Here is a 23654-nt window from a genome sequence, read left to right on the forward strand (position 1 = left end):
GAAACTCAGAAAGCTTAATCTACATCATCCATTTTCCAGTTCATTAATAGATAAGACACAGTAGAGAAGGAACAAGAGGCTAACTCATGTACTTGAGTACACATCTAAAAGCATGAGAAAGGTCCTCCTCCTCTGTTTGTGATCTTTGTACTTCCCACAGCTATCAACCAAGTATTAATTTAGATGCAAGTGTAGTTCTAATGATAATACTGACCACTAGAAATTAGAACTCTGGCTATAATTAAGGCAAATTTTTTTTCACCATTAGGGCTCATCTGGTATTCTCTCCTAAAAGCTCATCCCATAAATATGGGGGAAGAGTGCAGGATGATGTAAAAGAGCAGACAGTAACTCCACAATGAGACCTTGTGGTTTCTGTAAGACAATCCCAGGGCTCTGTTTTGTAACTATTGCTCTTTAGCAGTTGAAAAGCTGGCTAAACTCTGCATAAACGCTTTAGACAACAGAAGCTGCCAGGGTTCCCCTGCCAAAACAGTTGCACCTTCTTCTATTCCAAATCCATCCCAGTATCTCTCAGATACTAGTAAAAAGCAAGGATAACGGATGGCACGGGTGAAGGAGCCTATTCTGTGTTAAATCTAACAAAGTGTCTTTTCCCCAGTTTAGTTTTAACCCGACAGACGCCAGGGAGAGTTCAGACATGATCACTTCTCTCCCACAGGCATCTTTGTTCTCCCTCAGTAAAGCGTGTGCCTCCTTCATCCACTGCTGGCTGCAGGATCCACCCCATCTTGAAGCTGTGAGCCGCGTTTGCTCTGGCTCTTGCCCACCAGAAGGCTGTAATGACACAAACACTCACTAAATGGAATGGGCTGTCCAGCGAAGCAGTGGATTCTCCGTCTCTGGAAGTTTTTAAGATGAGACTGGATTTGGCACTTAGTGCCCTAGTCTAGTAACCGTGGTGGTAGTGGATCAAGGGTTGGACTTGATGATCTCAGAGGTCTTTTCAACCCAACTGATTCTGTGATTCTATTCCATGATTCTATGAAAAAATGGGGAAAAAAATTTAATCTTTATTGCCACCCTGAGGTCACTCTGCCAGCTCCAGGCCATTCTCAGGCGGCGCGCGGCCCGGCACAGGGGCGGTGCTGGGGGAGCGGACACCCGCCCACACGACAGCAGCGACAACCCCCGGAGGGGCCGGGCCGGGCCCGCCGACACACCCACACTCAGCGGCCTCCGGCCGGGCGGCGGGGCCGAGCCGGGACTGCCTCTGCCGGGCCCGCCTCTGCCGGGCCCGCCCGCAGCCACCTCCCCCGGGCACGGCCCCCGCCGCAACCGCGGCCTCTCCGGGCGCCCCGGGGTCCCCGCACGCGCCAGGCCGCGCTGCGCAGGCGCGCGGGGGCGGTGCCGAGGCCGGGCGGCACCGCCGCGACCTCCCGATCCCGACCCGCCGGCAGCCGCCGCTGCCCGCCGCTGGGGCTGTCTCCGGGGCCGCTGACAGGGGAGGTGGGGACGAGACGGGCAGGGTGCCGCCTCTGCCTTGCGTAGGCCGCGTTAGAACCCCCCCCGGAGGGGCTGGGGCAGGAGCCTGCGGGGAGGGAAACAGGGAAAGACTGGGGTCGGGGTTGAGGTTGTGGAGTGCGAAGGGACGTGTCCCGCGTGGGGAGCGCCCGCCTGCTCCGAGTTTGACAGGCGCAGGGACTGCCCCTGGCGCTGTGCGCCCGCGGTTGTCACTGGACGTTCAGCGCTCGTTACCTTTCAAGAACTTGTCTCCTTTCAGCTCTGTTCTGCCTGTTTGTATCGACTGTTTGCTGGGCAGAAGTGGGGACAGGAGAAGCCCAACTGCGGCGTAGGTCTGATCTCGTAGCACACGAGACGAAACAGAAAACCTCTAACTCGGTTACTTGGTTGGGATGAAGTTGGAAGTTGGCATAGTTCTGCTCAGACCTGGTCTGCTCAGGGTCACACTGGTTTTGTACTGGGCTTAGTCGAGAACCTCCTTTTCGTCTAAAAGAGAGTATTTCCACACATTATTCTTTATGGTCAAAGCCTTGCTAGGTGTAAACCAGTCTTACACTGGGTTTGTGAGTAACCCCTACTGTATCCTTGTACCATAGAAGATTACAAGGCTTGCCGTGTACCAGCCAGCCTGCTGTGGGTTTTTTCTTACTAGAGTCTTGACATCAGTAGTTTGTTTTTTGTGAACAAGTTGGTTGAAGTTGCAGGATCACTCCTTTGGCGTTTTTCACCAGAAGTTGAAGGGGACACTCTATTCACGTTTTTAATTATAAGGGACAGTTTGTTCGCTTGCTTTTTGCATTATTTACAGTTTTAATCCTTCCTGTTTCTGAAATGAAGGATTGACTTCATGGACAGCGGTGAACAACAGGGTTCCAGATGGGGGCTGGTGAAAGCAAGAGAGAAGCTACTGAACAGAAGTTCTCCTTGGAACTGTTCCATTGTCGAGTGAATCAGCTGTGAATGTGTGTGTTTTAAGTGAGAGGGGTGTGAAGAGGGCCTTGTTACAGTATCAGGGCCTTAATGTGCAATTTACCATTCAACTACACTTTTTTTTTTCTCTGATGTCTTTTTAACAGGTTATACCTAGAAGAAAGTTCCTGCTATTTGCTTCTATGGAATCCAAACTCATGTACTGATGCTTCCTTTGTAACTTTATGGTAAAACAGACTATCAGTTTGGTTACCACATCATCTGGATCCAGACGTCACTTTTAAGAAAATGTGGACTGCTAAAAGTCTTTATAGTGCTCAAATACTGTTGCTCCGGTTGAAAGAAGGCCGACTGTATAGTTGCACCTTTCCCAAAACTCATCACTTCTGGATTGGAATTCCAAACTCCTTCACTATAAGACCACCACATACCAGAGTTAAATTCCAGGTAAGTATTTTTGTGATGCTCTGTAGATATAAGTGATTTGCATCAATACAGTGAAAAAATAATTTATTTTAGAATCTACAGAACTAAGGTTTTGATCTTGCATGTTATTTATGAAGTGAAGATGCCTTCAGTTTTATATAACAGGGTAGGCAGCAACAAGTACTGGAGTACCATCGTTTCAGAAGAAACTTTTTGTGTCTGATAGTTTTAAGTTGGGAAGAAGTGGTAATTTTCTTCAAATTACACTCCAGGCAATACTGCATGATAGCTCACAGGCTGCTTAGTTAGAGTGACAGTCGTTTAGATAAAAATAGGACCAGAATTCTCTGGAAAATGACTTACTGATGCAATATTGTGCAACAAAGGTGGGGGGAATGGATTGGTAGGGGAGGATAAAAACATAAGAGTTTGATTGTAAAAAAACCCATATATATATATATTTTTTTTATGGGTTTATATATGTCTAGCTGATACCATCCAAGGAGTCTTTCTGTTGTGCCTTTTGCAACCAGACTTGTCTGTCTTGCATTGGCCTCTTTAGCCACCAGCGCGCTTGTAGCAAATGTGGGTAGAGCCCTTCCCAAATCTTCGTTCGTGAAGCCCAGCCATGATAAACAAAAATAGTGGGAAAAGACATAAAGCTAATTTTGGACACTCACTGTTCCAAGTGGCAATGTTTTCCCTTTTCAATGTCTGATGAAATTCATCTTTAAAATATAAATTGCTGCATGTGTGACTAGCAGAACATTGTGGTTTAAACTAGTTTAGTGGGGGCTCAGCAATTGAGAAATTCATCTAGATGATTTTACAAATATTTTATTTGACTTTATTAATCTGTTTAGTGTTAAATAATGTCATCTTATATTTGCTGTTGTTTCTCTTTTTAATAATCATATTTGACTATATGATTGTAGGTTTCCAAGGTGAATGATAAGCAATCAGTAGTTGATAGAAGAACGGCTGCTAGTGCAGAGGGAACTAAAATACCTGTTGGAAAAAGTTCCAGTGGAGTACATGATGGAAGTCATCATTCATTAGAAGGTATTGAACCTTTTGCTGCCCTCTTCTTGAGAAGTCAGCCTTCTGTGCCCAATGTAGACAACTTGTATTAAGGGTCAAGATGGTCTAAAATCTTAATTTGAAAAATATCATGTGATGTGTTTGTTTTTAATTTTAAGGAAATTATATGCAATTTTTATAGTCTGTGAAGACATGTAATTTTCCTGTTTCTTAATGGCTGATTAGATTGTGTACTTATTATTTTGTGTTATTATTATTTTAATGTTTTTTGCTTCAATTTCATCGAACTATTATATTCACTGAAGACTATAAATGGTTTGTGATGATGCTAGTGAACTTCCTGTTATAAATGTGAAAAAACAGTTAAACATTTCTGTGTCAATGTTGATTTTTGATTCAGGTAAATCAGTAGTTACACTTATGACCTCTATTTTAGCAATGCTGCCTAGCTAGAGAGTTCTTTCTGTGGCTTTGCTTGTTTTGTCATTCTTTGCTAATAACTAATCCTCAGATGTGCTGTTATGCATCATACTTTTTAGCTCCTGTGCTTCAGGGTATTTGGTCATTTGCATTCTATGTATATTTAGTTTTTGTTTGTAAAGGTTTTTTTATTCCGGTGCTTTGGGCATTTTCAGCTTTTGTTTACAAATGGAATGACAGGGAGGTAGTTATGACAGGTTAAGACCCTGAGATCATACAATGTTTATGTAATTATGTTGCTCAGGAAACAGCCACATGAGAAACTGTTGTGCTATTTCTTGTGTATGACAATCAGGAAGACAATACCTGTCCTGAAAAATCTGTATGGTACTGTATCATAATTCTTCTGTACAGTCTTGTCTCCTTACATATGTTCTATTGAAGGTTTGCATTACAAATGGATGAGATACTACTGAACAAACAGAAATACCCCCAACCCCCAGTAGATTTTTAATCATCGGTGATTTTTTTTAATTTTTTTTTTCCTTGCAGATGTGGTAATCTTTTAAAGAGAACTCTGAGGTTTATGTTTATTCCTGAATGCTCCTACATTATCTGTGAAGTAATGAGATTGAACTGCTCCAGTGTTGTTCTCATTTCTTCTTGTACATATCTTGTCTTACACTTCTGGTTTTTTTCTTGGAGCCAACAGAAGCATTCCTATTCCCTTAGCCATTTGAAGTCCTCACAGACTGAATTTTGCCAATCACATAAAATGACAGCATTTTTGAAAAGCAGTGGCAAAAGTGTTTGCTATATCCTGTTTATGTCATATCTCTACAGTGTATGTACTGTCCAGCTGAAATGTACTTATGCATCTTTTAAGATTCAACGAGTTTTTTTCTTAAGACATGGTAATATGATAATTTTGCATTATAGGTATCAATATCTTTAATGGTCACAATTTATGTTGAACCTTCTAAGAATATTTGTTCTGAAGTCTTGTAGAACAGGTGTTTCGTACCATTTCTAAGATACAAAGATTTCTGCTCTTTGCAGAGGCAGCTCAAAGATGTGGTCTGTGTCCAGACATGACTGTGCTCCTATTTCTGTTACTCTATAAGAAATTGTCAGGGAATAGTCATACTGCAGACTTAATTAAATTTCTCTCTATTTCCTCTTTGGAGTTATTATAACCCTACTATTCTTTTTGATCAAAATAGCAGTGATCTACCAGATCATCAAAGCAGAAGACCTTTTAGCATCATTCTGTCTTTAAAGTACACCATTATAATTTGCAAATCAAGTGATACCATGGCATATTTGCAAGAATCAAAAGAAATGGGAAAGTTTATATTCTTATAACAGTGTTTCGAACAGTGTTCCTTGACTTGAAATCTTAGGGCTGTTTTTTCTTCTTGTGTATTTGTCTCTGAGTGTATTTGACTGAGTGCTTTTGTCAGTCAAATAACTGATGTGAATACTCATTCAATAATCTCTCTTTTTGTCTCTTGGGTAGGGAAATGAAGGAGGAAGAGAAGTACGTTTCTAAGTGTTAAGAAATTAACTCTCATCAAAGAGTGAATGAATGCCAGGTATCCAGGCACTCAAAGAGAACAGTGGTTACTCCCAGTAACTGATAACTAGATAGGACTAAGGCTCATATAAGAAGCTACAATTTCCTCATGAAGCCATGTAAGAGAAGGCATGGATATCTGACTTTAGTTAGTATATGTTTAGTAGTTTTTGGTCTGAGATTTAAATAGTTTCTTCAGTTCACATGGCCTCCTTTTCTGTTCTTACTTTAGACAAAATGTGCCAGCCAGTTCTGTGTACAGTGAAGTGTGTTTCTCTATTTGTAGAGAATTTTTTCTTTTTGAAAAAAATCTTTCGGTCTAAAATTTCTTGCTGTAACTATGCTTTAGATACTTCCTAGTTATCATATTTTTTTGATTTGTGAGCATTTAATTATTTTCCAGAAGGGAGAGAGACTTTTTGGAGTATTAGCCTTGTAGAAGATTTGGATGTGTATATACATGAACATAAGCATCCACGTGCTTATTTTTATTTACATAACCCTATTCTCTTCCACTGTGTTTCTTAGTTATATTTCATAGGTCCCTTAGATGTAGTTATTTGCATTTGCAAACTCATACTTCACGTATTTTTGACCAATCAGCAATGTAAATGTAGTCCTTATTTCACATAATGTTTCCTATTAGTAGTGTCTTGATCTTGAAGTCTGTTTTGGACAGAAATGGGAGTTGATTCTCCCATGCTTGCTTTTATACCTACGTAATACTGCATTTGCTTTAACCAGCTTCACTTTTTTGTCAGAGTGGCCTGTGATGCAAAGGCACCTTTGCTTCTAATTTGTAGAAGGCATGGAGAGAGCTGCAGCAGTTGGTTAAACTCCCGAGAGTTTAACTAGACCAAAAAAAAGCACATCATGACATCATACTTCAAAGTTCAAAGGCTGTTTTAGTTTTCTTCAACTCTATTTAAAAAAAATAAAATCAAAGTAGGGTTGTGTTTCTTTATATTCCAGTAACATCTTGAGTAAACTTTTTTAAATCTTCTATTCAGTACAGTGACTTTTCTTGACATTAAAAGATCCTTTCTTTTTAAAAATAATAAAGGAATTTTCATTTGCATAATTCTAATGCCTTTCTCTCATACTGTCACAGCAAGAGCCAACCTCTAAAACTTTCTATGAGTACAAGTGTGTTAGATTTGTTACAAGTATTCCTACTTACAAGTGTATATGCAAGCGTTTGCAGTGCAAAGGGGATAAAGCACAGCTGATAAACTACTTTATGATAGTGTAGTGTTTTACTGGAATGACTGATGCACCAAATATTCCTTGGCACTATGATTTTCTCTCTCCCTGTCAGTGAAACCTGGTTAGACCATCAGGTCTGATTGTAATCATGCCATGCGTAAAGCAGCTGAGTTGAGCATGTCTTCTTATCTACTGGTTTTAAAAACTGTTTCTTATCCTCATCTTTCCTGCGCTTCCCATTTCAGAGTTGAAGAGGCATCTTTAACCAAAATATGTTGCTGTACATGTTTGCCTCTCTTCATCAGGACTGATTGTTTCCATATTGAGATGTACCCAAATATAGTAGAAGTTTATTTTTAATTCAATACTAAGATAATGTGTACAATATCTCATATATCTGTACAGTATAATCTGTGGAATACCTTGCTCTCATAATTGTGGTTATTTGCAGAAACAGAAGAACTAATAAAATGTACAGCATTATATTTTAGTTAGTTAGTTAACCGTCCCTAATGATCTGAACTAATACTTCCTGTTTGCGTTTTTTTTTTTAATTTTAAATTCTACCCTAGACATCTTCATACTATGTGTGTGTTTATACATTTAATGCTTTGTATTTTACTTTATTTTTGATTCCTTCTTATTTAAATAGTTGTTGTGTGTTTTTCTTTTCTAAACTAGCAATTACTTTAAGAATTTGTCAGTAATACTAGTAAGTAAATGAGTTTCAGAGGTGACAGAAAAAATTCCTTTTTTAGAGAATTATAATGGATTCAAGGCTCTGTGTGTGTAAGGGAAGTATGATCATGGAATCATAGAATACCCTGTGTTGGAAGGGACCTTAAAGATCATCTAGTTCCAACCCCCCTTCCATGGACAGGAGCACCTTTCACTAGACCAGGTTTTTCAGAGCTCCATCCACCCTGTCTTTGAACACTTCTGGGGATGGAGCATCCACAGTTCTCTGGGCAACTTGTTCCAGTGCCTCACCACCCTCACAGTAAAGAATTTTTTCCTAGTATCTAATCTGAACCTACTGTCTTTCAGTTTGAATCCATTCCCCTTGTCCTGTTACTACGTGATGAGACCGTAACCAGCAGTTTTATAATTAATTTGACTTTTTAGTCAAGGTGGCTAGCAATGTTTGCTCTCCCAAGGCATTCTTTTATCACTTTTGACTAGCTACTTTTAGTTTGCATTTCTTTGACAAATTAGATGAAAATGTGTACATAAAGATATATATTTGTGATTGATTTAAAAAGGAATTTGTGCTAAGGATTATTTTAGTGTTGTTTTCAGTTTTGGAGGTACTAAACTAACTGCTGTTTGTTTGATGTATTTAGTAATCAAAAGTTTTTACTACTTTTAAGTAAACTGCTTTTTGTTATGTAAATACGGTTTGTTATGTGTTCTATGCCAAAAGAATAGATGTATATTACGAGACGAAATGAACCCATCCTTTTTTCTTACTGTGACACCTTATTTCCACAGCACAAATGAAGCACATCAACCTGTCCTTTGCAGCTTGTGGCTTTCTGGGAATTTACCACTTGGGGGCAGCAGCTGCTTTTTACAGGCATGGTAAGAAGTTACTGACAGATGTGAAAGCTTTTGCGGGAGCTTCTGCGGGATCTCTGACTGCCGCTGTCTTGTTAGCAGTGCCAGAAAATATAGAGGTAAATTAGTAAACTCGTAGGTATAGGCCATGATAATTTTCAAAGGACATTTTTTTTATATAATCATCTTCAGTTAAGTTTATTAAAATATTGTTTCTTGTTTTTTTCTTCTTGCTATTTGCTAGGAACAGGACTCTTGTGTGTATTTTCATTAACCACATCTGTGACTTGTGGGCAAAAACATTTATGACAAAAATGTTTCATATAAACTTTATATTTTAAGCTGCCTAAATAGAAATCTTATGTGTGTGAATGTTGAGTTGTAGGCAACTAAAATGTATATCTACTTAATGATGGTATATTACAAAGTGAATCATTCTTTTCTTGGCTAGAGATAGGCTTTTTTAAGCAAGTGCATAGCACCATCCTTTCATCCTTCTGTGAAAGGACATGAAAATGGTAGATGGAGTCTATCTTCATAAACACCACACACCTGCTCAGTTTTTTTCCTTGCTGCCTGTGCTCCAGTAGACAGCATAAGTGGCTTGTGCATCTTCTTTAGACTCAGTACAGCCCACTCCTCACCAGCACTAGCCCCCACTGTTTTCCTGGGGGGATTAACCCTCGCAGCATTCTGTTCTCACACACTGCATGCATGTGTCTGGGTTGTTTCTCCTCCAGAGATGCCACTCCTTTCTCACTGTGCACATGGTGTCACGTAGAGACGCCAGAGTTTTATTTAATGACTGCACTGTTACAGGTTCTGTGGGATAGCATAACTTTTTTTTGCTTTTTGTTTGATTTTTCCCCAGAGGTTAAGGCTGCTTTGCCCTTCTGAAATGCTTGTAGTGACTTTGCATTAATATATGTAGAGGACCAGGTATTACCAAAACGTTAATATTTCTTTAATGTCTTATTGTGGGGGAAAACAGGCTGTTAGATTTTTGGTCTAAGTACACTTATATTTCAGTTCTGTGAGTGTTGGGTAACTTTCTCCAGGCCTTCCTTATTTCACTGCATTTGATTCAAATAACAGTCCCAGCCAAAGCACACTTGGCCACTGACCTTTCTGTTAGTTTGTGTGTTGGTTGTTTCTGCTGGGATATGAATTCAGCTTGCAGCGTTAGCTATACTTCTGTTGCTTTAATCAGTAGATTCTTCCCTGGCTTCTTTCCCCCACCTGACTCCCCCAGGTGCATTCTTTATATGATTTGGTACTAGGCAAGTTACACTGGTGTGAAAAGAGCCTTACTCGTATCCTGTTCAGGTGTTACTCCCTTTCTGTCACCTCTGACTGGTGGTTCAGTCCCAAGTTTGCCTGGTATAACGGGTACCTCTGACTTTAATTTCCTCTGTGGTGAGCACAGCAGCCCTTTGTTAGCCCAAGGGAATTTTTCTGCTTATTGTAGGCTCTGGGTACGAGCACTTGTTCTCAGCCTTGTCCGACTTACAAAGGTATTTCTAAGTAAAAATATTAGAGCAGTTTTTAGTTTTTGTTTGTGGAAACTAAGGCTATATTATATTGAATCTGATGGATTTTTCCTTTGAAAATTTGTCATTTTATTGTAAACCAAAGAATGTTTCATTAACTTTTTAGTGCCTTTGATTTTTTTATGTACGTTTTAGTTATTCTTTTATATTGTTTAAATGGAAAATTGAGAGCTATTTAATCAGGGGGAATAATTCTTTCTAATTCTCACGGAATTTAAGTAAAGGCAGTGTTGTGTACTGAATAGAATTAACTTTTCCTATCAGGATAATTATATTATTATCTTTCCTACATTTCTATTTTGAAATATTTAATATCCACAGATATAGCTTTTAATCATTTAATTATTTTTTTCTGGTTTTTTCCTCTCTCCCCAGAGATGGCAATGTTAGACAAGCCATAATTAGGACTTTCTGCATCTCCTAGTCTCAAAACTCTAATGCAACCTGTCCTTATCTTGAAGTGAATATAACATTGAGGATTTATTATTTTGACTGTTGCTGTTTTAATAAGACAGTTTCCAAATGTTTTTCTGTCATATCTTGGATTTTTATCACTGCTGAAAAGGCATGGGACTTCAGAATTCTGGGGAGGCATATACAGTTATAGATAAATACCTATTTATTAGAAAAGTACTTTGATCACATTTGATATCAAGTTTGCTTAAGTCAATATAGTTACAATTTCTAAACATGTCCTCAGTCACTATTTAAATTTTAGATGTATTGTTTAAAGCTTTTAGCAATAAAATTCTAAAATAATTCATAGTTGTAAGAAGTTGTTCCTTTTGGGAACAGGAATTGAGAACCTAGGTAGGGTCTATTCTTAGCATTTGTAATATGGAATGTAGTTTTCTGTCATTCAACTAGGTTTGGGTTCATCCAGCTCCCTTTTACTCTTAACTCCTCATCGCTTTATTAAAGCTTCTTAGTTTTAAGGGACTTCTTTGTAGGGTTTTGTGGGTTTCTTCTCTGTTTAAAGAGAGATGTGTCTGAATATGCCTCTTTCCAACAGATTGAGTACAGAAGAAGCCTAACTGCCTACTGTAAAATAAATTAAAGGCTTAATAATAACTGATTTTATATATTTTAATTGGCTTGGAGCTCGCAGTGGCAAGTACCTCACAGGCTAAAGGTGCAAATCTAACCTATGTGAAATTAATTAGCACAAATATTTATGGTGATCACTTCTTTAAGAGATATGAACCTCGTAGTGAACTTTTTCTAATACATTTATTCAAATGCCATGTAAAGAAAGTGGATGCAGGAACTACATTTCTGTCTTTCACTTAGATGAGTGCTCTGTTGTTCAAGTGATGTGAGGAAGTTAAAATGCTTCAGTCAACTTGATCCTGATCTCATGCTAATCCTCCCCCCAACTCCTTCCTGGTTTTTCTTCCATCAATTCCTTTATCCTCCTCCCCAATAGGACACATTCATTTCTCTTTTTTTTTCTTGCCTTTCTTCAGTCACTCAATAATTTATCTTGCTACTAGCAACATATTTGTTCTTCATACAGGGAGCTAATAATCCAGGAAACCCAAACTATCTTTTTTCATGTGGTTATATAGGTGAATATGGGTGTAATATATTTATAGAGTACCAATTTCAGAAGGCTGCATAAGACTGAATTTAGTTTTTTCCCAAGTCCTTAAAATCATTAGGGAAATCTGCATGAAAGGATAAAAAAAAGGATTGCAAATAATGATTGCAAATACTTAAGCACTCAGGATCTTAATTCATTGTTTCAGCATGTTATGACTAAAAAATAAATTTTACCAATTCCATTGCTGTCCTTTGGGAGTTCTTACGGATCACACTTCAAGCTATTTTTCTGTAGCCATTAATGATGGGCATTTCAACTTGTGTAAAAGAGGTTCCCTGTGCAGGACTTTTATCTGGTATCTTTTCTTCCTGTGTCATCCATCATAGTATTCCGTTCATTAAATACTTCCACAGTATTGTATTCATTAAATATGTATACTTCTTATTAGCTTGGTTTTTGCATTGGTAAGAAGAAATGGTAGTAATTTTAGTTTTTTTAATGCTTATAAGAATCTTAAGGTAATTGTGTCTGGTTTTAGTACTAAAATAGTCTTTAATAGTCTTTAAAATAAAAGGTAACTTTAGAATTGAATTATAAATCATTCTTTTTGTGAGAGCATGGTTTAGGCAGCTGATTATTTATCAGTGGTAGTGTGTAGAAAAATACCCTTTAACTTTCTTTGATTGTTAAAGTAGTATACTTGTGAAAATTTATAATTTTTTTTTAATTAGGGATTTTTTTCCTTACAAATTGGTTCTTATAAAAGTATCAACATTTTGTTATACATATCTTGTTACAAACCAAGCACATATGGGAACGTATTTCAGTTGGCTCTTTTAGCTCTCTCTTGATTAAAGCTTTAGCCTCTAGTATGTTTTAGGTACTACACTTGAACATGCTTCCCATCGCTGAAACATCCTTAATGGTTAATGTTTTTCATTTCCAGCAATGTAAGCACTTTGCCTATGGATTTGCAGAGGAAGTCAGAAAACTGAACTTCGGTGCTGTAACACCTGGTTATGATTTTATGAAAACACTTAGGTACCTATCTTAATGCTTCTATAAGATCACTTTTGTGTTGGGCTCTCCAAATGCAAATGAAGAGTGTGCATATTTCTTCTATACTGTGGGGTGCTCACCACTCTTTCTTTCAGCACTAATGTATTTGCAACATTTTTATATAATGATGATGAGTAATGTTGAGCATTTTCTTTCCTCTAGGGAGGGCATAGAGTCTATTCTTCCTGCTAATGTTCATGAGATAGCTGAGAACCGGCTCTATGTGTCAGTCACTAACTCAAAAAGTGGGGAAAATCGCTTGGTTTCAAATTTTCCCTCCAGGGAGGACCTCATTAAGGTAATGAAGTGCTGCATTAAATAAAAATGCTTGAGTTTCTTCAAGACTTAAGAGTATGTTATTAGCTGTACAATGAATCACTGTTTTACTCAAATAACCACTTATACTATCAGTGGTGCTACAAGCATAACATAAACAATGGAAGCAGAATTTGATCCTACAGTTTCACAAATTTTGCTAAAATTCATTTTGTGCTTGTGTGTGTTTCCTTAATCTGTTATTATTAAGGTATATTCTACCTGGTAGGCAAAATATTTTTAAAAAGTAATAGGGTAACTCGTTGCAGTATATGAGAATAAAATAATCTCGAAATTTTATAATAAGTTTTGCATCTCTTACTTCACTGACACTATTTATATTAAGTTTCATCACAAAAGAAAGTAAAAGAAGTTTTAAAAAAACCCTCAACACTTCTTATAGGTCTTTTTGGGGAATAGATATCATGTAATGATAAGTCCTATATGTAAACTGTATTTTATCTGGTACTGGAAAGTATATGTTTTGCTGCTCTTCTCTTCATTTGAATGTCACTTTTTAAATTTGGATCAGGATTGTATACATAAGCTGATATGAAATTGTAGGAGGAAGTCAGATGTATGTAAAGCATGTTCTAGTAATTGATTGTATCTTAGTGGAGATTATCATAAGTATAGCAGAATAAAAGAGGAAAAAGAATAAGGAGGAATTCCTTTCACTATCGTTGTGGATGCTTAGAACAAATAAGAGTTTCTTTACAGTTATCACTTTAAAAAAATCACACTTGTTTACATAATCTCAAACTATACATTGGGAGTTTGCCTTTAAAGTATTTTAAAAAATCTTGATCCTATTATGTTAGTTCTCATAATTTTTAAGACTTCCTCATGCAAAGATAATTATGCAAAAAGTTTGTCTCAAATTATGAACTGTAATTGCTAGCTATAGAAATAACTAGCAGTGACAAGCATGGACATTATTATTCTGTAGGTATATGGGTTTTTGCAGTGAAAACTTCTAACCTGAAGAGAATTAGAAGCATTAGGATGACCTTGGAAGTTTGAACATATTAGTATTTCAATAGTTCTCTCATTGATTTAGCCGTTTCTATTCTATTCTTTTGTTCTCTATGGTAGCAGTAAAATGGATTGGAATAATAGCAATAAAATTACAAATAATTGCTCACTGGAATACATTCATATTGTCTGATTTTTCAATGCAGCTCATAATACATGTTTTTGTGCATACCTTCATCTCTGTGTGTGTCATGTGTACAGCTGTCTGAGTGTAGGTGGCTGCTGCAGTAGCTTGGAGGGTAGAATTTGTTTGGTTATTTGATTGTATTAGGCCTAGAGATGACCTGCTATATCCAAGGCTGGATAAAAATACTGCTGAGCAAACTGTTTTACAAACAGCAAAATTTCTGTACCCTCTGTCAGAAATCTTTCAACTTCCATATGCATTTGGTTTCAATGCTTAACAAGCCTCATGGTTTCCAAAATTTTTCATAATGGCTGAACTGAATATATGTTGCTACAGTTTTAAGCTTTTATCTTTTTTACTATTCCCAGTGGACATGGAAAGTCAATTAATAATCTCCCACATTTGAAATAGTCTTTACATATGTGAAGACAGTGATCTTGTATCAGCATTCCTAGACTTGCTGTTTTGAACTGAAGGTGACAGGGAAGAGAGGCATGATTTGTGTGTTTGTGAGGGAGCAGGGCACTGAAGACTGTTGAATTTAGTTTGGAAAGGTGGGAGCAGCGTATTGAGGCCTGCAGTGGTCTGTTAATGGTAGAGAAATACTGAAAGTGTTCTTCAAATTTATCCTTCCTCTCCTCACTCTTGAGATCTAAGTGACTTTAGAAGGAAAAACAACTGCTTTCTTCAGTCCTTCTGAAAAGAATTCAAGTTTTGCAGAGGTCACCTGGTTTTGACTCTGTTCTTTCACTAAACCTTTTTCCCTTTAGAAGGGCCAAAGTTACTGAGGTGGAGTTGAAGTAGAGAGGAGAAAGGGAGTTGGGCAGGGGAAGATGCTGATGTTGGGAACTTGGGAGTCCTATGTTGTGCTTTTGTGAGGGAAAGGAAAGAGAAATAGCTGCAGTTTTCATAAGGAAAGTGAGAAGACCTTTTTATCTGAGCTCAGACAAAGCTCTGGTCCTCTACATCACTGGAAAGAGAAATAGGCAAGAGAAGAGTTCTCAAAGTGAAAGTTGAAGATTTTGTACGCATATACAGTCTTAATTAAAATTTTAGGGGAGCAGAGGTGCTTAATACTGAACATAGCTAAATTTTTTTGTAAAAGTAAGTGTAATTCCACCCAAAAAAGCTCAGGCATTTTATTCCATAATCTCCATGGATTGTGAGGTTTTCTGCATCTGATCTTTCACATAGTATATAGACCAGTTTGGGACCTGCTTCTGTTCCCCAAATTGGTTTTTTATGCTGCCACACAAGCACGTGGATTCACCCTGTTTAGCCCTATGAAAAATTCTGACATATTTCACTTTGTCCATGTGTTTACACTTTCTCTTTGAAATGCTGTATACTGGTTGCTTATATATATGTGAGTGGATACATAGGTATAGAGAAAGACACCTTCTCTCACAGGTATTGCTATGAATGGATAGAAAGGTATGTGTGTGTGCAAATCTGTACATGACAGAACAGTGTCCTAATATAAAAAAAAACCAACAAGCTGAGAGCTGCTGTGGATAGCAATGAAGGCTTACAGTAGGGGAAATAGTAATTTGTTAAGTATTGAATGTATTAAATGCAAAGTATTGATACTGGTAAAGATATACATGTGTGAATTTTTGGGATGTTTATAGTATTTTTGAAAGTTTGAAAATCTGATTTATTAGAAGAGTGGACACTATATTAATATACCAATAGAATGACTCTTTGACAATATATTGCTTTTTTTTCAGCATATGCATATTTAGTTTCTGCAAAACTATAGACATACTTTACATTGTGCAAAACTAAGCTCATTCTCTTTTGAATCACATAAGTCAATGAGTTAATTTTTGATATTTTGTTTTGAGAGCTGTCACTGTCAAGTCATAAAAAAAGCCAACCATACTGAATAATTTTAATCACATTTTGACATACCACAAGAAGAAGACATTTTGAGATGACAGTGGGTTTATGTAAAACTAATATATTGAGTGGTTACTGCTGTATTATTTAATATATAAATAGGTATGAAGATATGTATTCATTTAAAATTACTTTGACGCCTTTCTTTCATTTTTTTTTCTCTATTCTTTCTACTTTCTTCTCTCTAGGTCCTGCTAGCAAGTAGCTTTATACCACTATATGCAGGAATTAAACCAGTGGAATATAAAGGAGAGGTAATTTTTCATTAACTACCAACTTTCTTTTTATATGTTCTTTATTTATGATGTAGCTATTTGATATTAAGGGAAAGCAACTGCACTGCTGTATTTTGTAAGATAGTTATTGTTTCTGTTGATGTTGCAGATTAACACCAGGAGAGTTAATATGAGTTTACTCCTGTGTTGTTTCAGAAATTGTAGGTGCTGAGACTGAAATGATCTCTGTAACGTGAAACTGTTTCTAAAGATAGTGTCTGACACTTACTGTGAGAAGAAGCTTGTTTTGCTAAAGATTCTTCTCACCACAAGCTGTGTTACCAGCTTTAAAATGGTTTATTTTGCAGTTTAGAGGACCACTAATGTTTTTTCTGTTTGATGGAAGAAATGATAGGGGAGGTTCTTGGCAAGTTGGATGCTGCTGGAGTCACGTGTTTTCATGTGTGTTGTCTTCATGTTCTGTATAGAATTACATGCTTACCAGGTACCTTCAAATCCCTTATGTTTGGAAAAGCATTTAAAGAATAAATTTTTCAGGAGTGTACACTATTATAAGAAAACCTTTTCACAGTTTTTTCAGTTTAGCTCCAAGAACGTTTTTGTCTGTCTTACATAAATAAATTAACACTCTAAGAATAATTTTAGAAGCAGGAAAATAGCTATTTCTTTCTGAGAAAAACTACATGATACTTCTTCCTTTATTTCCTTGTATTCATACAGATGATTCTTCTGAAACCTCCATAATCCTCACAACCATCCTGCCAAAAAGCCACACAAAACCATATATATTTGCCCCTAGCTAGTAGTTGTTGTGTCAGAAAGCTTTTCAGCTTGAGAATTATATATATGACAATACATATCAGCTGAAATATTTGAAGGGTTTAAATCAGTATTGTTTGACTACTTGAGTTAAACGGAGACTGCTTACAGCTTCCCAGGGTCTGGAATTTTTTGTCAATTGGAGTCTCTATGTTGCTTGTGCCATTTCAGAGGGGATCTTTGGATTTTTAGGTTCATTCTGCCATTAGTTAAAGGGGAAAAAAGTGTAATTGTTAATTTTTTTTTGTGGTGTCTTTTCAATTAAGAAATTGAAAAGTTGGCCCAAGAGTTTTGTCCAAAACTTATTTAAACCCCATTGTATTGGATGAACAGTTCTATTATGATTGAATAGGTATTGTAATACTTACTGAAACCTTTTTAGACCTTTTTTTTAGCCCTGTAGTATTTACTGCAACCTTTTTTTCTAGGAGACAGTTCTCATTGCTGCCTATGTTTATTTTTTGCATTCAAAAGTTAAATCAATGAAAGCTTCACAGAAACTGATTCTTCTCTTAGTTGAAAACTTCTTTTCATTCCCAAAGCTTCTTACTGCTCTCCTTTAGTGAGATGCAGAAAAGACAGTTTCTGGGAATGAGGTTGCTTTCATTTATTGTTATTTTTTTGGAATGATTAGTTCTGCATGTCTGCACTGACTTTTCTCATATTCTGTGAAACAGTGCATTTGTGGATTGGATTTTTTCTTTTTTTTTTTTTGAGAAAACTGTTACCTGTAGATGCTTGTGACTTCCATTCTTTATTCCCAAGTGCTTAGAGCGGGATGAGAGCAAAACCTTGGGATCTCTCTTGCAGTAGTATTTCCTTGGTTTGGAATGAGGATATGTCGGTGTATAGTAGGGCCCAGAAGCACACATGGTAGAACCAGATACGTGGCATGTAACATCATGTTCCAGGCATGGTAAGCACTAAGTCATTAAGATAGATTGAATATTGATTTGGCTCTGCACAGTCACCTATCATATAGCATCACATTTCAAGCTTCCTGAAAGCTTTACTGTAACAGACCAGAGTTCTGTCTCTCTGCATTTACGTTGGTTTCAGGAGGTAAATTCCTTAGACCATAGGTCCTTGGTAGCATGGAATTCAGATTACTGCTTGCTAAGTACCTGAGTCTACAGGCCTTATCTGTGCTTTAGAGCAGTTGATCTGGATCTTCTCTGAGCTACATATATCACCTGCACCCATAGCACCACATCATCTGGGAGTGTTTTTGAAATGTATTTCACTATATTACCTCTGCTATGTTACTACTACCATTATGCATCGTAAGTAAGTAAGTAAGCAGGTATGATGCACTTTTGCTGAAATAGTATCAGAAAATAACCAAACCTTTTGCTAGCCTGCCCATACTGCCTACAGAGATTGAACCCTAGGATTCCGTTTATGGTTCATGGCACTTCAGTTTTCTTTTTAGAAAGAATACTTTCTGGGGAGCATTTGGCTTCACTTTGGGTTTAGCTAGTTTACCTGCTAGTGTGCATGCCTGCAGGCTACACTCTTGAGATGGATAAGCTAAATTTCATGTTATGGTGAACATAACATTAATCTCCTCATATTATGTTTTCTTCTGATTTGATGAGCCAAAAAATAATCTGACAAAGAAAGAAGTGTAAGATAACATCTGAGAATGTATTGTCTGTTTGTGACCTTAACAACTTATTACCTGGGTTGGGTTTTTCAGGTACCCTTGGACTAGGCTTCCAGTAACACCAGTGCAAACCTGCTCCGTGTGAAATTATCTTTCTTTGACTTAGTTTGGCGTCCTTTAATGTGACAAGGTTAATTTTTAAGACAGATAAAGATGAGCAGATGATTGAGTTGACTGTATTTGATGATGAGTCTGTAGTTTGTGTGATTGTGGTTATTATGGAACAGCTTTGTAAAAACCAAACTGATAAACGGGTAGATTCTGTTAGGTCAAGCCCACATCCTCATTCTCACTGGCTGGTTTGGTTTTCATCGCATGTTATTTCAAAACTTTCTCTGTCGTTACACTGTACTAAATATTAGTGATGCTAATTCAGAAGTTACCAGGAATTTGTCTCATCAGCTAAGAAGCATCTTTCAAGAATTGATTAATGAAATTAAAAGAAGCTGGGACATCACTTTTCTTCGTCCGCAGCAGATAAATGTTTTATAACTATGAAACACAAGGGACTGTGGAGATAAAGTATTTTTGACTGAAAAGCAGTTTCTCCGAAATGCTTGAAAGAAAATAAAACAACAGAATCTATAGAAATTAGTGCTAAATAAAAATTACTGAGATGCGCTGGTAAATGTTTTGGTTTTCAAATAAATATTGAAGTTACATAAGAGGAGAGGGGCGAAAAATAAATAATCAAAATTTTTAAAAGTGTGAGAACTTTTAAGTTGTAGCAGTGCTAAGCTAGACTTGTGAAAAACATTAATAATGTCATCTGTTACGTTTTCTTTGACATGGCTTAGACAGGACATCCACTGTACTTTTCACAAGAGGAAATACAACAAAAAGCCACTTGCTACTACAGGGAACATGGCATATGAATCAATAATAAACTACTATTTATAGATACACACAAAAAAGCTGTGGTGTTAGAAATGTTATGGTATATTGCAGCTCTGCTCACAGCTATCACAGCAGTGCTGTAACAGAAGTTTGAGAAATCTGAAAGATAGCTGTCGTTCTGGAATTTTATTCTTTTTTGCCTTATTTTCTAAGACAGAACAATCTCAATCCTGAGCATTGAGAAATATGATGCTTGTGCAAAGTGAAGGAATTCAGTGGTGGATTGTGGGTGCTGACATGAGCTAATGTCAAGAGTCAAGTGCTAAAGCATACAATGAAGTAACAGGATGAAAAGGGCCATAGAAACTGTTGAATGTTAATATTTATAGCTTATATTTTGAAATCAGGAACATAAACTTCATTTGAGATGGTGGTGTGGGGAGACTGTGCAAACATTTAAATGTCATAAAAAATTTCCTAATCATATACTTTTTGTGAGAGCTTTTTGTTGATTTGGGGTTTTTTTAACTTTTGTGACTGTTTCTCTCCCTTGGATAATAAAAGAAGTGTAGAATTACTAGTTGAATTTAGATGTGTAAAGTTCAGTGAGATGCTTTTGGTCATCAGACCTCATGTATGATGTTAGTGAATGCATCTAGCCAGCAGAGGGCTGTTGGGTTTTGGGTTATGCATGTAAACATAGAAAGAAATATGAAGATATAAAATATATTAGCCAGAAATATCACAACTGTCCTGCTTATACTGGAATGGAATTTGGCCATGGTCCTTCTAAAGATCAGATTTGTGCCCCTAGATCTCATTCTTCACTATACTTAACTCCTGTCTGCTCCCTTCCCACCTTTACCCTCCACTTTACAGCTGCTGCTGTCTTGTGTAGTGAATGTAAGACATGAGGCTCTGGAAGAAGAATCACAGAAGAGAGTAGGAGTGATGTGTGATTTTGCTTGTGCAGTCAGTTTACCTGCACCTACAGATTGTGCAGCTCCTCGTTTCAATCAGAATAATGTTCTAGAGGAATATACAGCATTTAATGTGATTCATGTGTAATATTAAAAGTCTTATATTTTCATGTGTGTGTTGAGAAAAATTCTGTAGGGGGCATTTTATTATTAGATTAATCAACGAGCCTTATCAGAGCTTGATAAATACATTACACACAAACATGCACATTATGTCAAATGGTCATTGATTCATAACTCTGCGTGTACATTGTCAGTTCTTTGATATTTATGCCACATATTTGATATTATCCATTGTATTCTTAGAAGGAAACCTGTACATTTTCTTAAGAGTGGACTGGAAGAGGCAAGGTCAAGAAGGAAAAAGTATTCCATTATGATCATGCTGTACTAGAGTAACTTGGAAAATACTTCTGTTTCCCAATAGAAGTGGGTTGATGGTGGCCTTACCAATGGCCTTCCTATCTTGCCTTTTGGAAGAACTGTGACGATTTCTCCTTTCAGCGGTCGATTGGATATCTGTCCACAAGATAAAGGACGTGTGGATCTTTATGTTAAATTAGCAAAACAAGATATGATGGTGAGTTACTTGTTTATTAATTACCTTAAAAAGAATGAAAGGTACTTCTGCAGTTAAGTTTATGTTTATATTTAAGTGTCTATTTTGTGTTATATATCAACTTATGTAAAGTTTCGGCATTTTCTGGTTTGCAAATGGAGGTTAAACCTTTTCTTAGACACAAGGGAAGGAAAATGTAGAATAAAGAAGGAAGTTTGAAAATCATTGATCTAGTACAAAATTGAGCACATTATAACAGGCTGTTAAGTGTAAATAATATTAGGCTTGCTTTACATATCATCAGTCTATGGCTAGGTACAGTGTTTATAGGAAAAAAACCAAATTGAATACCTCAATAAAGGAGAACTCCAGAACATTTCTTCATACTTATTGAACTCTATTGCTCCAACTGAATTTAAAATACAAGTTTAAGTTCTACATTTGAAGTGGTATGCAGTGACTTGTCACCTCATTGCTCAAGAGAGCTTGTGAACACCTGTGACCACAACACTTTTGCAGAAGTCTTGTTAGAAGTTTCAGAAACATTTCCATATGTTGAGATATAAGATAAGGCTATTTTTTATTGCCTCCTTTTCATTGTTGACATTTCTATCTTTGCAGCCTTTGTCTCATACACTTTAACTAGTCTTGCTTCTTTTGACATGATGAAAGAAAATATTGAATAATGATAGACCTAGTGGTCAACAATATTCCATTAGAAAGAAACAATAAAGATTAACAATAATTGGTACTTAAGGTTTCTTTTTAGACAGTTTTTAATGTTTTCTTAATTTTAGCAAAATTAGTCTTATGTAATGTCATTCTAAATTGGACCAGTTTCTGAATCTTTATAATGTTTCGCAGAGAGATTTTAAACATGGTAGTACTTGGCAAAAGGTCATAAAATATATATCAAAAATATACACAATCACTTACTGTGTATTTCTTAGTCATATTTTGTATCTCATATCTAGTGTATCTAGAGGAGGAAAAATTAGTTGGTGATTAGTTTAGTTTAGAGTAGAAAATTAATTGCTTCTGGGGTCATGCATGTGCAGACTTGTGCAGAATCTCAGGAAACATTTTAAACTATTTGATTTGAAGCATCTCTAACTCTTAAAACTGTAAGAATGATTACTAAGAATCATTTTTTTCAGCAATATTGTAATCTGCATAAATTGAAGAATTGTATATCTTCATTTATCTGTATTTTGTAATGTTAACAGTTTTTTGTCTCTTTGAATCTCCTCCATCTTCTAGAATGAATTTGAATAATTGCTTACTTTAAATAATGAAGATGATGTTGATATTGTTTAGCAAAATTGTGTATAATAAAGTATGTGGGTAAAATATTAAGTTAATTTTATAAACAAATTGTTCAGAACATTACTGAATTTAATTTTATTTTTTATTTGGTCATAATTTAATAAAGTCTGTTTTCAAGAATAAAGCTCCAAAATATTTACACATGACGGAATGACCACTTAAAAAGCTGAGTAGTCCTTAATTGTTGGTAATACAAGCTACGTTTATACTCATATGTAAACATTGCCTGGGAATGTTCCCAAGGATGTGGTTGTTTGCACTAGTAAGTTGTCAAAATATTTCCTTGCACAACTATAGCATGTGCCAGCTACCACTCTGCCAGGCAGTTTTGGGATTGTTTCCAGACTTAGAGTGTTTCAAAAACTTTGGGCAGTTTTACAGGCAGACAGTCTGTTTTGGATGCTGTGAGTTTAATAGTGTGTATGTGGTGTTTGTGCCAGTTTGTCTTGGCGCTCAGCAGTGAACCTGGACGTGCTTAATTTCCTGGTGTAGACACAGCCAGGCTGCTCTTTTGGTTTTGCATATGCTACATGAAACACGTGACAGAACAGCCACATCTAGATAAGTTGCTTTAACAAACTAATTTGTAGCTTCTTGCTCTATTGCAGCTGTCACTGGCCAACCTGGTAAGACTTAATCAAGCTTTGTTCCCACCAGACCAGGAGAAAATGGAATCCTTGTACCAAAATGGCTTTGACGATGCTGTACGCTTTTTATTGAAAGAAAACTGGTTTGAATAGATGGCACATAAAAAAGTAGTGAGACATGATGGCTGTCAAAACACAGCTACAGGCTCCATGGAGAATCTCAGGGATTGCTGCCCCAGTTGCTGTTTGTGAAAATAAAAATCCTAATGGACTTGAATCTGCTTCTGCTGAGAAGGTATCAATTGCACTCCAAAGAACTGTATAAACATGTCAGAATGGAAATAGTGCTTGCCTGGTTGATGTCTTGTTTTGAGGAGGTTCCACTTAGATTCATTTTGCTTCAGCTGGGGATTTGTGTGGGGCATTTGTAAAATTATCCTAATAACAGAAATTTGGAAAAGTCTTTTTCAAT

General features: G+C 36.7%; 1 protein-coding gene across 3 annotated transcripts; it reads left to right on the forward strand.

Moving 5' to 3' along the window:
- The first annotated feature begins 1379 nt into the window (after positions 1-1379).
- Positions 1380-23459, forward strand: PNPLA4 (patatin like phospholipase domain containing 4). 3 transcript variants are annotated; one of them, XM_032679787.1, is made up of 9 exons: positions 1380-1470; positions 2562-2862; positions 3777-3903; positions 8576-8760; positions 12681-12775; positions 12956-13091; positions 16361-16426; positions 21138-21290; positions 23204-23459. In XM_032679787.1, the coding sequence occupies exons 2-9, from the start codon at positions 2704-2706 to the stop codon at positions 23333-23335; spliced, it is 1053 nt and encodes a 350-aa protein (XP_032535678.1). In that variant the 5' UTR covers positions 1380-1470; positions 2562-2703; the 3' UTR covers positions 23336-23459. The 3 variants fall into 3 exon arrangements, with proteins under 3 accessions (XP_032535678.1, XP_032535680.1, XP_032535681.1); XM_032679789.1 differs by lacking the exon at positions 1380-1470 and adding an exon at positions 1575-1817; XM_032679790.1 differs by lacking the exons at positions 1380-1470; positions 2562-2862 and having other exon boundaries at positions 3889-3903; positions 8576-8665.
- Positions 23460-23654: the final 195 nt, after the last annotated feature.

Source organism: Chiroxiphia lanceolata, chromosome 2 (assembly GCF_009829145.1).
Source record: "Chiroxiphia lanceolata isolate bChiLan1 chromosome 2, bChiLan1.pri, whole genome shotgun sequence".
NCBI classification, from domain to species: domain Eukaryota; kingdom Metazoa; phylum Chordata; class Aves; order Passeriformes; family Pipridae; genus Chiroxiphia; species Chiroxiphia lanceolata.